Source organism: Corythoichthys intestinalis, chromosome 9, assembly GCF_030265065.1.
Source record: "Corythoichthys intestinalis isolate RoL2023-P3 chromosome 9, ASM3026506v1, whole genome shotgun sequence".
In the NCBI taxonomy this organism is placed as follows: Eukaryota; Metazoa; Chordata; class Actinopteri; order Syngnathiformes; family Syngnathidae; genus Corythoichthys; species Corythoichthys intestinalis.
Window position 1 is genome coordinate 6,038,783 of NC_080403.1, and position 13,695 is coordinate 6,052,477.

Genomic DNA, 13,695 nt, shown 5'->3' on the forward strand with positions numbered 1-13,695 from the left:
CAAAATCATCGAATTTCGACTGAAAAAATACACAGAAATTAAACATCACCCATCTCGCCCCAAGAGCATGAGTGCCCTCTAGTGGATAAACATATTTTCTACCATGAAATTAAAAATGATTATATTTCCAGTTTGCAGTGGTTTATCGCTGTCAGGAAAAACTGGGAGTGAGTTTGAAATGCACACTTTCTGGTATTGTTGACGGCAGCGCTCTGTGTGCAATAGTTTGTTTGTAGGGCGCTTTAAAGACGCTACATGATTAAACACGCCGGCGTGATCATAGGATTTGATTGTGTGTGGAAATTTGATGGTATTGTTACGTCTGATTGGTATAATGGAGTCCTGTGATTATTGTTGCGACGTGTCATTGGTGAAACTGGTCGAGCCACTGTGGGCACTTCTACATGGCAAAAATTAGGTGAAGAGGAAAAAGTATCGACTCTAGTGTAGCCCAAAGTAACAGAGTAAGAGTAGCGTTTCTTCTTCAACATCTACTCAAATAAAAGTAAAAAGTATCGTGTTGTAAAACTATTCTTTGAAGTACTTTTTTTAAAAAAAGGTACTCAAGTAAATATAATGGAGTAAATGTAAAGCCTTACTACTTAATCTGCCCACAATAGCTATCAGGAGCAAAAGACAATGGATTTGGTCTAGAAATAATTAGCATTGTTGTTGAGTACTATGCACTTTATTTTAAGTAATGATGCTTTTGTCATGTAATTAGATTATTTATTCATTGTGAACTGCTACCGTTGCGGAGATTTGGGTTAATTCCCCTTGACATCAGATTTTGTGAGCATCTGAGTCACTTTACAGGCGCGGAAGAAGTCGACTGTAAAAGTTGTCTTAAAAATGTTAATGATATGAAACCATTGTACTTAACAAGAAAATAAATAGATAACATCCAAATTCAGAATCACATCTTGCAGGGTGACCGTAGTCTTAGGGCGTATTCAGTCCATAGTTCGCTTTCTTTGGACCGCACCAAAACACATTTGGTCCGGAATTTTTTGATGCGGTTACTTTTTCACGTTGTAATTTGAGCAAGGATTTGACAACAAATCTACACTTGTGCAAAAACCGTTCAATCATTGGACAAAACGGTCTGGACGGGGAAGTAAAATAAGGAAGTAAACAAGCACAGAGCTTCGGAGTACTGCAAACATGGTCATGATGATTTGGTTTAGCCAATTACAAGTGTTTGTAGAAAATCTGGAGAATAAGAGGCCTTTGGTGCCACGTTTCTTTTACAAGGACAGTAGACATTCCGATCCTCATTTCTCTAAGTTGAACCCCGATTCATATTAGCCGGCGTACTGCTAGCCACGAACTGTGATGCTAACCAAACAACATTTCCTGGCTATGGAAGCCTTTAGCAGGCAAAAAAAAAAAAAAAAAAAAGATTTCAGCTATAGCCCAGACCACGGTCCGCTTGGAAGTGAACCGAGACCACCTATCCGACAAGGTCTCGAACTGTTTGCTTGTTCTGCACCAGAGTTCGCTGGTTATTTCACACAAGCCCAAAAGGTGCACACCATGAGCTTTTTTAGTTTGGTCCGGACCAAAAAAGGCAGGTGTGAATAATATGCGCTTAGAGTCACATTAGCACAGTTACAAATGTCTTGACAATGTGCTGTTTGCACACAAATCTTGTGGTGGAAGAGTGTCGACTGTCAACTCACCTAGCTGTTTCATCAGGGCCAGGGGCAGGATGACACTAGCAGATACCATGATTACCAGGTAGTTGCCATTCAAGTACCAAAGACTGTTAAGGACAAGAAAAAAGGTGTACTTTCATTTAGTTCATTGTTTAGAATTATTAGATTATACTGTTCATGAGAAAGTGCAACAGATTTCCTTTTCCAACAGTTAAAACCTTCAAGTTAAAGTTGTGTAGTGTTTGCTTACACAGTCCCACTGAAATAGAATCCTACATAACTAAGGATTTACAAGGAGAGCACTCGCAGCTGCAAGAAAGAAGGACAAGCTTAACCCCACACACTGATGTCCCTATGTAAGCCACATATTTCCTTTATGCCCTCAAATGATGCAGGCGGCAAGACATGCATGGCGCAAATAGAATATCCAATGCTGGCATTGCTTTGCTTTCAATCCTGTAGCTGACTCACCATCTGCTAAATGCGGACACCACATGTACGCCCCCGTTCAACAAGCCCTCTATTGATGATACTCATAAAACATAAACCCTGCAGTATATACAGTATGTACAGTACATAGACCTTCCAAATGCTAGGTGACTTCTAAGTTGTTCTAATTTCAAGCATTGGAAGAAATGTGGACATGTACATTGCGTTCCTGTTACGCCGCAGCATAGGATCTGGTGAGATGCAACATAAGACTTGAAATGAGACAAAATGAATAAAAAGGAAAGTTTATTTACAAAATGCAAAAATACACAACTATTTCCTTTCTTCGGGCTCAGCCCAGGCCAAAACAAACAAAACCGAGTCCTGAGTAACACCCAATCTAAAACCTAATAATGATACAAAAAGTAACAATAAAAACTATTGCTAACCTAACTGCATGCACAAACAAAAACAGGAGAAAACATGTCAAGACAAATGGCAGCTTCCCCCTAATGATTCGTGCTCTGTATAGGCCTACAGGTGGGAGCAAAAACTACAACAAAATATACAAACACAAACTAACAAGCTATAAAAATGCGTAACAAAGCCAATGGCAAATACTAGCTATATTTACACCTTCACAAATATTTATTTTTAGGTGACTTTAAATTGTATGACTTTTTGGTAAGTTGAAGATTTGCCAACAGAGGTCATTACTTTTTGTCTATCCCCCATGGCCGACCTCATGGGGGTCGCCAGATATATTTCACTGGGGCACGTGCCCCAGTATAGACCCTACTCACCAACGTCACAGAATGACGTGTTGCTGTATCCGGCCGCCATATTGTCCGTCTTTGTTTATCCGTATTCACAATGGTTTCAATTTGTCGTGCAATTTATAGTGCAATTCATGGAAGCCCCGGTGCTTTCAGACGCTGTAAACTCATTGGGTGCATTGCATAAAAGGCGTTATGTGGAAAAGCTTCAGTCTATCCATTCGCCAGATCCATATTTGATGCCTAAATCGATATTTTTCGACCCGCTGTCTTCGCCCTCTCTGCCTGACATCTGCTACCCTGATATCTACAACTATCTTTTCTACAGAAACTCAGCCTATTCTCACGAAATTTTGAAAAACATTAAGAGCAGCACTCTAAGCAACATTACCCCGTGTGATTTCTAAAATGGCGATAATAAAAAAAAAAGTTTTTTTTAGAGTTGACTGCGATGGCCGACGCTTCAAGGATAGGTGGATATTGGACTATTTCTTCAATAAAACCCGCAACAACTGTGTCTGCCTCATTTGGAAAGAGACAGTCGCTGTTTTCAAAGAGTTCGATGTGACGCAATATTACCAAACAAGACACGCTGACATGTACGACAACATTACAGGGAAGATACGCAGCGAGAAATTATAGCAACTTGAAGCTAGTTCAATTTCACAACAGCAGTATTTCGCAAGAGCCCGAGTGTCGAAAGAGAACGCCACAAAGACGAGACTGTTGAAATTATGAATTAAAAATAATAATAAAGCAAACGTGACACACAGAAGGGCTTGCTAAAATTTGTTTAAATATATTGTTCTATGTGAATCAGCCAAGGTAGCCCCCCGCATTTTTACCACAGTAAATGTGGCCCCCTTTGCAAAAGGTTTGGACACACCTGTTTAACTGATGATCCGTAGACGAGGCCAGCTTCTTTCACTTGGTACCAGCTAAATATTATTCAAAATGTAATGATGGTGGAAGAAATAAGCATCTTGAATTTGAAACTGTACTTTGTCGGCGATTAGCATCGCAATGATCTTAATTGTGGTTGTCAGCCCAAAACCCTCTAAATATATATTAAATGCATCTTACCAGATATAAAATGACTACTACATAATCTGTGGTAATCGTTTGGAGCCCAGTTTTCTCGTCGAATTGCAGCAGTCCATCTCGCTCTCCTCTCCGGGTCTCTCGGAATACGGTAGAACTTCAAGTCTCTCCGTCTATCTTCTCTGTTATTGCAACCAACTGCCACACAGGCCTTCACCATTTTGATTATTAATGTTAACGAGCAGAAAAACACGCCATAATAGGAGGAATTTACGTAGCGGTAATGCGTCAACACGACGAGTAGACGGACAATATGGCTCGGAGGCGTGTTTGTGACGTCATGTGAGTAGAGTCTATTGATCTGCAGTGCCACAGTAGAAATTTCATCAGTAAAAAAAAAACTTTGGAGTTTTAAGTCTACATAGCATAATCTACACTCTACAGCAGGGGTTCCCAACCTATTCCACTAAGGCACACTGTGGGTGCAGGATTTCATTCTTACCAAACAAGATGACAACACTTTTTCCCCAATCTGGTGTTTTACAAGTGCAATCAGTTGATTGCAGTCAGGTGTGGCTTGTTTTAGCAGAAGCCTCATTGGTTCAACTGTCTCTGCTGGATCGGCTGGAACAAAAACCAGGACCCACAGTGTGCCTTGAGGACTGGGTTGAAAACCCCTGCTCTACAGAATGTGCCTATTTAATATAGTCGTATTACTCCATTCACTCCATTACATAATCTGCACATGGCTCCTTAATATGGTAATTCATGCATGTAACTTTGGCTGCGATAGGCATATGACTTCCGTATGTTGAGGTATCTGAGTTCCCAAGTTGGAAAATAGTTCTTATGCGTTGTAAAGTTACAAAGAAGGGTAGTCTATTTTAATGCGCCAATGATACATCACAAGTTGAGTTACTGTTTGGCGCTTATTATAGACACCATGTAATAAAGATTCACTTTTTCTACGGTGCGTGTGCCAATCATACAGTCGATGGTGCAAATGGCACCTCCCTACCTGCTTTACGGGTTAGTGCCAGATAAACTGCCTGTCCTTGTTGTTCGTTTTTACTTCTGTGTTGAAGTTTGTTTGGTTGTCTGTTCCCATGAATTGTGAATTTGAATGGTTCAACTTTACTCTTTATCTATCAGTCAACCGCTGTAAACTACTCCGGTCGCAAATTAAAGTGCCAGACTAGCTTCCGTATTTTACCTGATAGGCTATAAATACAATGACAATTAAATGCAGTTTGAGTAAAGAGAGACTCTCACTCAAGAGCTTTGTCTAATATTGTGTTAATATCATAAGTGGTATTTGAATTGTAGCAATACTGATGCTATTTATTGCTATTTGTTGAGACGACCCAAATGAATAGAATCGATTTGTGTGAATTAATTGCCTATCTTTGGGATGTAACCTCTAACAAATTTTTATGTTTGCTCATTATAATTTCCAGATGTTTTACAAGCATTTTATTTGTTACTACAGTCCCTGTGATTTGTAACAAGATTTACTTTTTATTTTTATTTGACTCAAACACCATTACTCTTGCAACGGATATTAGAAAGTTATTTGCTCGCAGCAAGGATAAATCAGCAAGGAGGAATGAGAGAGGTAAGCCAGGTAACCCACTTAGGCAAAATAAACCACTTTTAGATCAGAACATACCAGTTGAGAAACACTGATTAATTGCATTTAGTTACAGTGAGTTCTGTCCAGACAAAGTAGAGCAGCAGAGTGCAGGAAAGGTAAAGGAGAGATGGAAGTTGATGAGCATGAGCAGAGGTGATTTGACTATCAACAAGGGATGTCCCAATTTTATTTTAAATGCTGATGGCTGAAAAAACAATAAAACGTCTTTTTTTTTTTTTTTTTTTTTTACAGAAACTTGCATTTTGGTGTGATAATATATATTTTAAAGTCCTATTTCTGACATTTTATGATAGATAAGTGCTAAAAAAAAAAAAAAAAAAAAAGTTTGCTCACTCGCCAGTGTTGCAGTGTGCCCTAGTATTGTAATAGGTCTAGTGATGCCCCTGGCTGACTTACTCCTTTGTTAGATGGAGTCAGTATTTTTTCATTGTTTTGACATCCCTCCACAACAGTTTAAAGTCAACAATCTGTGGTTGTCATCTTCAAGGCAGACAGCCAATGGAATACCTAATGACAAGGGGGAAAAGTTCTCCCCCCCCGGCATACCAAGGAAAACCAATAACTCAAAGGGGGAATGATGTTAAAGTGTAAACATTCATCTGTGTACAATAGCAGAACAGTGCAAGTTATGCTTCTTTGTGTGAGTCTATCACTTGGAAATACAAGCATTGCAGGTCAATATGTCTTGGAACATCCTACCAGCTAACTTCTGGTACACCCATCTTCAGAGATTATAAGGACAAGAAAATAATTTCAGGTTGTTAGAAAAAATTATACACTACTTTTAAACTTATAAAATGTATTCAAAGTAATGGAATCCCATCATCTATTGTCTACGTACAAGGAGATAAAAGCAGACTGACTTCTCTTTCTTTTTGATATTGTGTTACTACTTTGCTTGTCCGTTCTGTTTAATAAAAGTTTTAAATTTTCTTTAGATTCAAGTCTTGAAGCATGAACATTTTGGAAATTAGCCTGGGGTTAAAAAATATGTGAAAAATGAAAAAATTGGTTGTGTGACATTGGAGTTGACCCTTGCTAGCATCAGAGGCTATAAAAAGATTGGCTTTATTTTACATAAAATCGGTGGTTAACTTTTTTTCTCATTAGTAATCTTACTGTACTTTTTTCTTGGCATTTTCTACATCTTTTATTATGAGTTCAATACAATTACGTATTTAAAATGAATGATTTGCTTATTGCTTACTTTGATGTAAAAATGATAATAGATATACATAAAATTGGCACAATTAGATTTTGATTGTTTCAAGTTCCATTATTTTCTTTTCATTATTTTGCACCCTGTCTCTTTTCAATCAGAAAGTGGTGACAATTATCAATCATGTCAATGGATCAACAAACCAGTCTTGTGATTTTCCAGTCCAATGATAACTCTACTTACGAAATTAATTGGTTCTGAAAGTAGTTTTGTAACTTGAAAATTCTGTAAGTAGACACATTTTCTGTTCCAAGCCCCCCCAAATTCAGACATATATCTTTTATAATGAATAAACATGCATCTAAAGCATTTAACAAATACATGTTAGAATTGGATTATTGAACATTATTATTATTGTACTTATGTAAAGCTTAGTTGGATTTTTCTTTTATCACAGACAATTGTTTTAGGTTGTTTTGAATACCTGACATGTTTCGGTGAACACTTCTGCCGTCATCAGAAAGTCACTGGTGTTGGTGTGACGCGTCTTTATCAGCTGATGGATGAAGGTGTGACTCACCTGTCAGATTGACAGGCGAGTCGCGCCCTCTGCTGACCATTCGGTCTTCCAGGATACTGGTCTAGGTAGTAAAGAGCGTGTCAGCTCCCTCGTCCCAATTGGTGGGCGTCGGGCCCTGCTTGCGAATCTCATTGGCTTCCCTGATCCAGCGCTGATGTTTGTTTTCTTCGGTACGGATGACTCTGGCCTTTTCCTAGTCCATAATGTGGTTTTCCCTTTTGCAGTGATCAGTGATAGCTGACTAGTGATGTTCCTGTTGTGCTTGTTCTTTTATTGCCCTAGTTTGTCCTATTATTGTCTCCTTCCCACACTCTTTCTTGTATTCTGTTTTTCTTGTAATAAAGCTTGTCTCTTTCTGTATGATTAATTGCATGATTTGCATGGAACTTCATGTACTGTATGGAGTTACATTTGTTTTCTGGATGGATTTTGTCCTTTGGATGGACCAATATCTGGTGGAGTGTTGTGTGTGGTTTGACCGGTGTGTTTATGTTGTACTTTTTCATGACTCTTTGGATATGTTCCGTAACTCCACTCACGTACGGCAACGTCACCATATCAGTTGTCTGTGATAAAAGAAAAATTCAACTAATCTATAAGTGTAGACAAAATGAACTCATGACAACTCATGTAAAGCTGTCGGAACACAAGGAGCGAATGAAGAGGATACTGGGATACACACGTACAATAGAGGTCCCTCTTAGCCAAATGGATGCCCGGAATGCTAGGCAATAGCCAATGACAAAGCAGCTATAAGTATTTTACGTTCAGTAAACTCTGGGAACTGCGAGTAGTAGCCATACTGTATTTTATCCTAAAATTTCTTTCGTAACAAGAGGCAATATTTTCCTGTTGAGGCGTATCTTAACCTGAAAAATCTGTATGTAGTGACGTTCGTAAGTAGAGATGCAACTGTATTTAGATGGTACAATTAGTTAATGTGAAATACCTTATAAGTAAAGTGTGAATAATCACAGTGTTGTCATATATAAGGAACAGCCAAACAGTTGAAAATGTTCCTATATAAATGGTCCTTAAATGTACCTGTTCCCATCATTTTTCTGTTTTTTATTTTGTTAAAGTAGCTCTAATAGTGGACAAACCACTGTTGAATGCTTCCTTTCCCTTGATAAACGTGTGTTTATGTAACCAACAGAAACCCGACACTTTGTTTGCTTGAGAGCCAGAAGATTCAAGTGAAGTCTCAAGTTCACATACATGTATTCAGTTTCTCCCTGTGTGGACAACTACATTAACAATAAATTTTATTTTTAGCTCTTATAGTGTGTTAACATCTTGTCCTGCTAAAAATAAATTTATATCATAGTATTTTAATTACTTTTTAAGTGGAAGGCAGGATTTTGTTCGTCAGCCACACTTCATCAACGACTATTTTAAGAGCCAGGAGCTGTATATATGGAGACACGACTCCCTCCCACTTGTTCCATGCTCCCCGTTTGATGCAATAGATTGAAGTGGCAGGAGGCATGCAGGACCAACATGAAACGTCGATGAGGGGCGGCGCCGAGGAAACTTGTCCTCACCCTCTGAATGAAGCCCCCGTGTCACAGCACCTGCTGCTGCCACTTTTATTTAGATAAATTTTGACCTACAGTGAACCACACAGTGAAGAAAGATCGTAAACATGAAATTTCTTAAAAAATAGTGCATGAATTGTAGTGTCGACGTGTTAGATATGGTTGGTTAACGCAAGCTAGAGGACGTCTCTGAGTGATTGTCTGGGCCTACGTGAGGGTGCTTTATCAGGGTTTATGCGGGTAATTAAAAAGTATTAAAAGTCATTAAACTGATTTTGTCTAAATTCAGGCCTTAAAAAGCATTAAAGTAAATATTCGATGCATTAAAAATAATGGAAACTTGACGGTTAAAGAAATCTTTTATTTTACATAATTTATTAGAGTTGTCTGATATTATCTGGTAGCAAATAATGTCGGTATCGGTTTTTCATTATCAGTTATGCTTATTGACCATTAGAGGTCCCCAAACGAAAATGCTTGGGATTTGTTATGTGAGCAGACCATTCATGGTGCAAAAATATAAATGAACAATAAATGGTTGAAAAATAATGACTTATAAACTCATTACACACCTCAATCACTGTCCTGAAGATGTGTGCCTTTGTTGTTATTTTGAGACAGAAGCACTGTGTGAGCCATACTGTATGTGATATGGCAGTGCCTTACTGGCATTTTGCACTTGCACCTGATACAAAAAAAAAAACAGATGTTTGCACTATTTTGATTTAAAAAATAAATATAATGGCACAATATATGCACTTTTTCCATAACTTCAGTTGAGTTGTTCCCTTATTTTTCATAGAATGTTTATTGGAAAACCTTTAAGTTGTTACATTTATCATTGTTAAAGTATCCAGTTGGGCATCACAATACAATTAGCCATTATGTGTTAAGTCCACGACTGCATATATTGGTAACATGTTCCATATATTGGTATCGGTTTGATATCGATATCAGATTTTTGGAGTTGGACGATATTGGTTATCAGTTTAAAAATCATTATTGGACAACTGTACTTACAATTTGTGTGTGTGAAACTACCTGCAGTGAGGCGTAGGCATTAAATTTGTTTAAAGTGGCATTAAAAAGCATTAAATGAGATTTGCTAATACCTGTAAAAACCCTGTTTATGTATGTTATCCTGTTGTTCAACAACTGTGGCTGTACTGTCCGGTACAGTAACTAAAACACACTGTTTAAACCCTTTAAAAACAAACAAAATCTGTAATGAAGACAGACCATGGTAGGTCAACCGAAATATAGCAGTAGAACACTGCTCACGAGTTGACTGAAGGTTGACATTGTGTCCACAACAAATCAGCTTACAGCTATTGAGACAAGCCCCCCTCACACGCGTTCAATTACAAGCGTCCATCCACATCACACCCCTTAATGCCAGCTGGTAAGCCCTTGACCGTGCACTTGTAACGTCACGAGTGTAGTGCTATTAATGCTGCTACTCACTCTGCGTTAGGGTCAGCCTTCAAGAAAGCTTGGATGACTAGAGGTAGCTCTGATTTCACAATGTACAGGTAGCTGGACATTGCTGCAAGAGAGAGAAAGTAGAATCATGAGTAGAACTCGCTTTAACACCTGACACAGTGTCAGAGAAGAGTCAAAGGGTCGATGATGCTCCTATCCAATCCAAGTGAACCAAACCAATGAGGTGAATTTCAGAGAAGTTCAGAATTACAGATATGTTTAAGTAATTCTGTAGATCCTCGTTGGAGGTATTAACGGTTAGGTTAGGTATGTTGAATGATTCAAATGTACAGTGGTACCTCGACATCGCTTCGACATGCAATCCTTTTGACATCTGACGTAAAATTTGACTCGCAATCTGTCTCGACATATGACTACTTGCTGGAAATATGATGATTTGTGACAGCGTCGCAATTTTATTGTCTTCCTGCAAGACAGACGCATGGTGGATATTTAGGGGAGAGAAATCAACATGGGTCCAAAGAAGGTTAGTGCAGATGGTGCAAAAAGGGAAAAGGTGACGCTTACCATTGAAATTAAGAAGGAAATCATAAAAAAAAATTAAAAAATATGAGCGTGGTGTCCATGTCAGTGAACTGGCTCGACAATAAGGCCGGAATATGTCTACTACGATCTCGAAGACAACTCATTAATACATACTATAATAATAATAATATATAATATACTCATTAATATAATGCAGTTTCCATTGGAAACTGCATTATAAGCCGCCACCCACCAAATTTGATACCAAAAATGACATTTGTTAATAGATAAGCCGCACTGGACTGTAAGCCGCGGCTATCCTCACTGTATTATGGGATATTTATGCCAAAAGATATTAACTGGTAACACTTAATTGACAGCGGCATCAAACGACTGTCATAAGACCAAATGAACCACCACGAAGCTTTTAACCAATTGGCTGAAAAGCTTCATTGCTTCAAGAAACTTAATTTGGCCATCACTGCTCCCTTGGGGGAGACAGTCAACCTCTGCTGCCACCTGCTGTCAACATTGTTGTCGTCCAACATGTCTCCTAGCATGTATTGCAGCGATTATTTTTTCAGTTACCGTTCCAGTTGTTTCATTAATTGCTAGTTATGTTATTTGGTAACACTTTATTCGACAGCGGTGCCATAAGACTGTCATAAGACAATCGTAATCATAATATGACACTGTTATGAGCATTAATGAAAGCTTATAACACATGTTATTTAATGTCATATGGCAAATGATCTCACTTTTGAATGGAAGTAAATGATCCAAGCTGGACATAAATGGAGTTTGTGACATAATTTGCCGGATGACACTTAATGACATCTGTCATGAGCATTCAGTAATACCCACGATAGTGTCATGTCATAATTATGACGGTCTTATGACACCACTGTCAAATGAAGTGTTACCTATTACCCCAAATGAATCAACAAATAAACCGCACTGGACTATAAACTCTAGCATTCAAAATGAAGGAAAAAAGTAACGGCTTATAGTCCAAAAATTACGGATGGATACGAAAAAGTGGATGTTTGCATCACCATTAAAATATATTCCATTTCAATGTGCATAATGTAAGAGTCATTTGTACTTATTTTTGTTAAATTATAAAAATGGAAGTAACGTACTGTATTTTTCGCGCTATAAGGCGCACCAGAGAATAAAGCCTATTTAAAAGGCTATTTTAAAACTGTTTTCATATTGAGGGCGCACCGCATTACAAGGTGCAGAAGTAATAGTTGTTGGGGTTGCATTATGCATCCACCAGATGAAGCTGCGTTGAAGGGAATGTCATGTGACGATTAACTAATATTGATCCATATATAAGGCACATCAGATTCTAAGGCGCTTTTAAGAAATTTGAAGGCTTTTAGGTGCTCCTTATAGTGCGGAATATGCCGTACATAAAAAAATAAAAAATAAGGCGCTATTTACATTATTTGCAATTTTATTGTACATCCTTTGTTCTTAAGTTATATTCTAAAGTAGTAAAAACCGAGGTTTTTTGCTTTTAGAAGTGAGGAAATGAGGGAAACAAAATTAGGAGATGGCGTTATTTTGCACATCCTTGAAAAAAAATGCAATTTTGAATGAAAATAAGTTCCTCATATACGCCTTCTTACATGTGGTATCCTAAAGCATGTGTAAAACCTGTTTAGTTTTATTGTGTGTATAAAATAAAATAAAAAGTAACACACAACATCATCTGTGGAGGAAAAATGCAAAAGCTCACCAACATCAACAACTCATCCCCACCGTGAAGCATGGTGGTGGGAGCATCATGATTTGGGGATGTTTTGCGGCCTCTGGGCCTGGACAACTTGCTATCATTAAAGGAAGAATGAATTCAAAAGTTTATCAGGATGTTTTGCAGGAAAACCTCAGGCTGTCTGTCAGACAGTTGAAGCTAAAAAGTGGATGGATGCTGCAACAAGACAATGATCCAGAACACAGAAATAAATCAACAATGGTTTCAGAAGAACAAAATACAAGTTCTGGAGTGGCCAAGTCAAAGTCCACACTTGAACACCATTTACTGTAGATGCCTAATGCCAGACAACCCAGGAATCAGACTGAACTACAGCAGTGTTGTAGAGAAGAATGGGCCAAGATTAGTCCTGATCGATGTGCCAAACTGATCTGCAGCTACAGGAAGCGTCTGGTTGAAGTTATTGCTGCCAAAGGGGCGGGCCACAAAATATTAAATGTGATGGTTCACATACTTTTTTTCCCCTTCTGTCATTGTTTGCATGCATCCTCATTAAAATATGAAAACCTATAAATGTTGGGTGGTTTCAGTTAAAGCGGACAGTTTTTTCATCTGTGTGATTTTGACAAAGATCAGATCACATTTGGTGGTCATTTTATGTAGAAATGTGAGAGATTCCAAAAGGTTCAGGTAATTTTTCATACCACTGTATATACAGTATATCTTAAATATATTGTATAAAACTTGTCTCTATTTTCAAAGTTTTTGGATTACGAGACTACTTCCAGAACCAATTAATGTCATAAGTAGAGTTACCACTGTATTTGGTCATACTCTACTCTAGCTACTTTAAATTAATAAGCAGCTGTCATCTGGATGTGATACAGGCATTTAAAAAAAATGTTATCAATGCAATATACTCACTATAAATCTTAATCCCACCCACTCACCTCCAATGTTCTGCAGAGTGATTGCAATGCCAGCGGCCATTTTTCCGGGTGTGCCAAAGGCCCTGAAGCCCAGTTGTTCATAAGCCCGAATTCCTGAAACCACAAAATCATCACTTATTATCTTGGTGAGATTTTGTGTATAAGGTGGGCCAGCTCTCCTGCAAGTGCAACAGGGTAACATTATGAGTTTCATTACAGATAACAAAACACTTAATACAT

General features: G+C 38.1%; 1 protein-coding gene across 2 annotated transcripts in view; it reads right to left on the reverse strand.

Moving 5' to 3' along the window:
• The window catches only part of LOC130921372 (sodium-coupled neutral amino acid transporter 3-like), a 60,509-nt gene that overhangs the window by 16,803 nt on the left and 30,011 nt on the right, over positions 1-13,695 (reverse strand). For both annotated transcript variants that reach the window (XM_057845196.1, XM_057845195.1), the window contains 3 exons: positions 13,477-13,569; positions 10,300-10,381; positions 1,683-1,765 (listed from right to left, as the gene is read on the reverse strand). In XM_057845196.1, the coding sequence (XP_057701179.1) occupies positions 1,683-1,765; positions 10,300-10,381; positions 13,477-13,569 (258 nt within the window). The remainder of the gene's footprint in view (positions 1-1,682; positions 1,766-10,299; positions 10,382-13,476; positions 13,570-13,695) is intronic.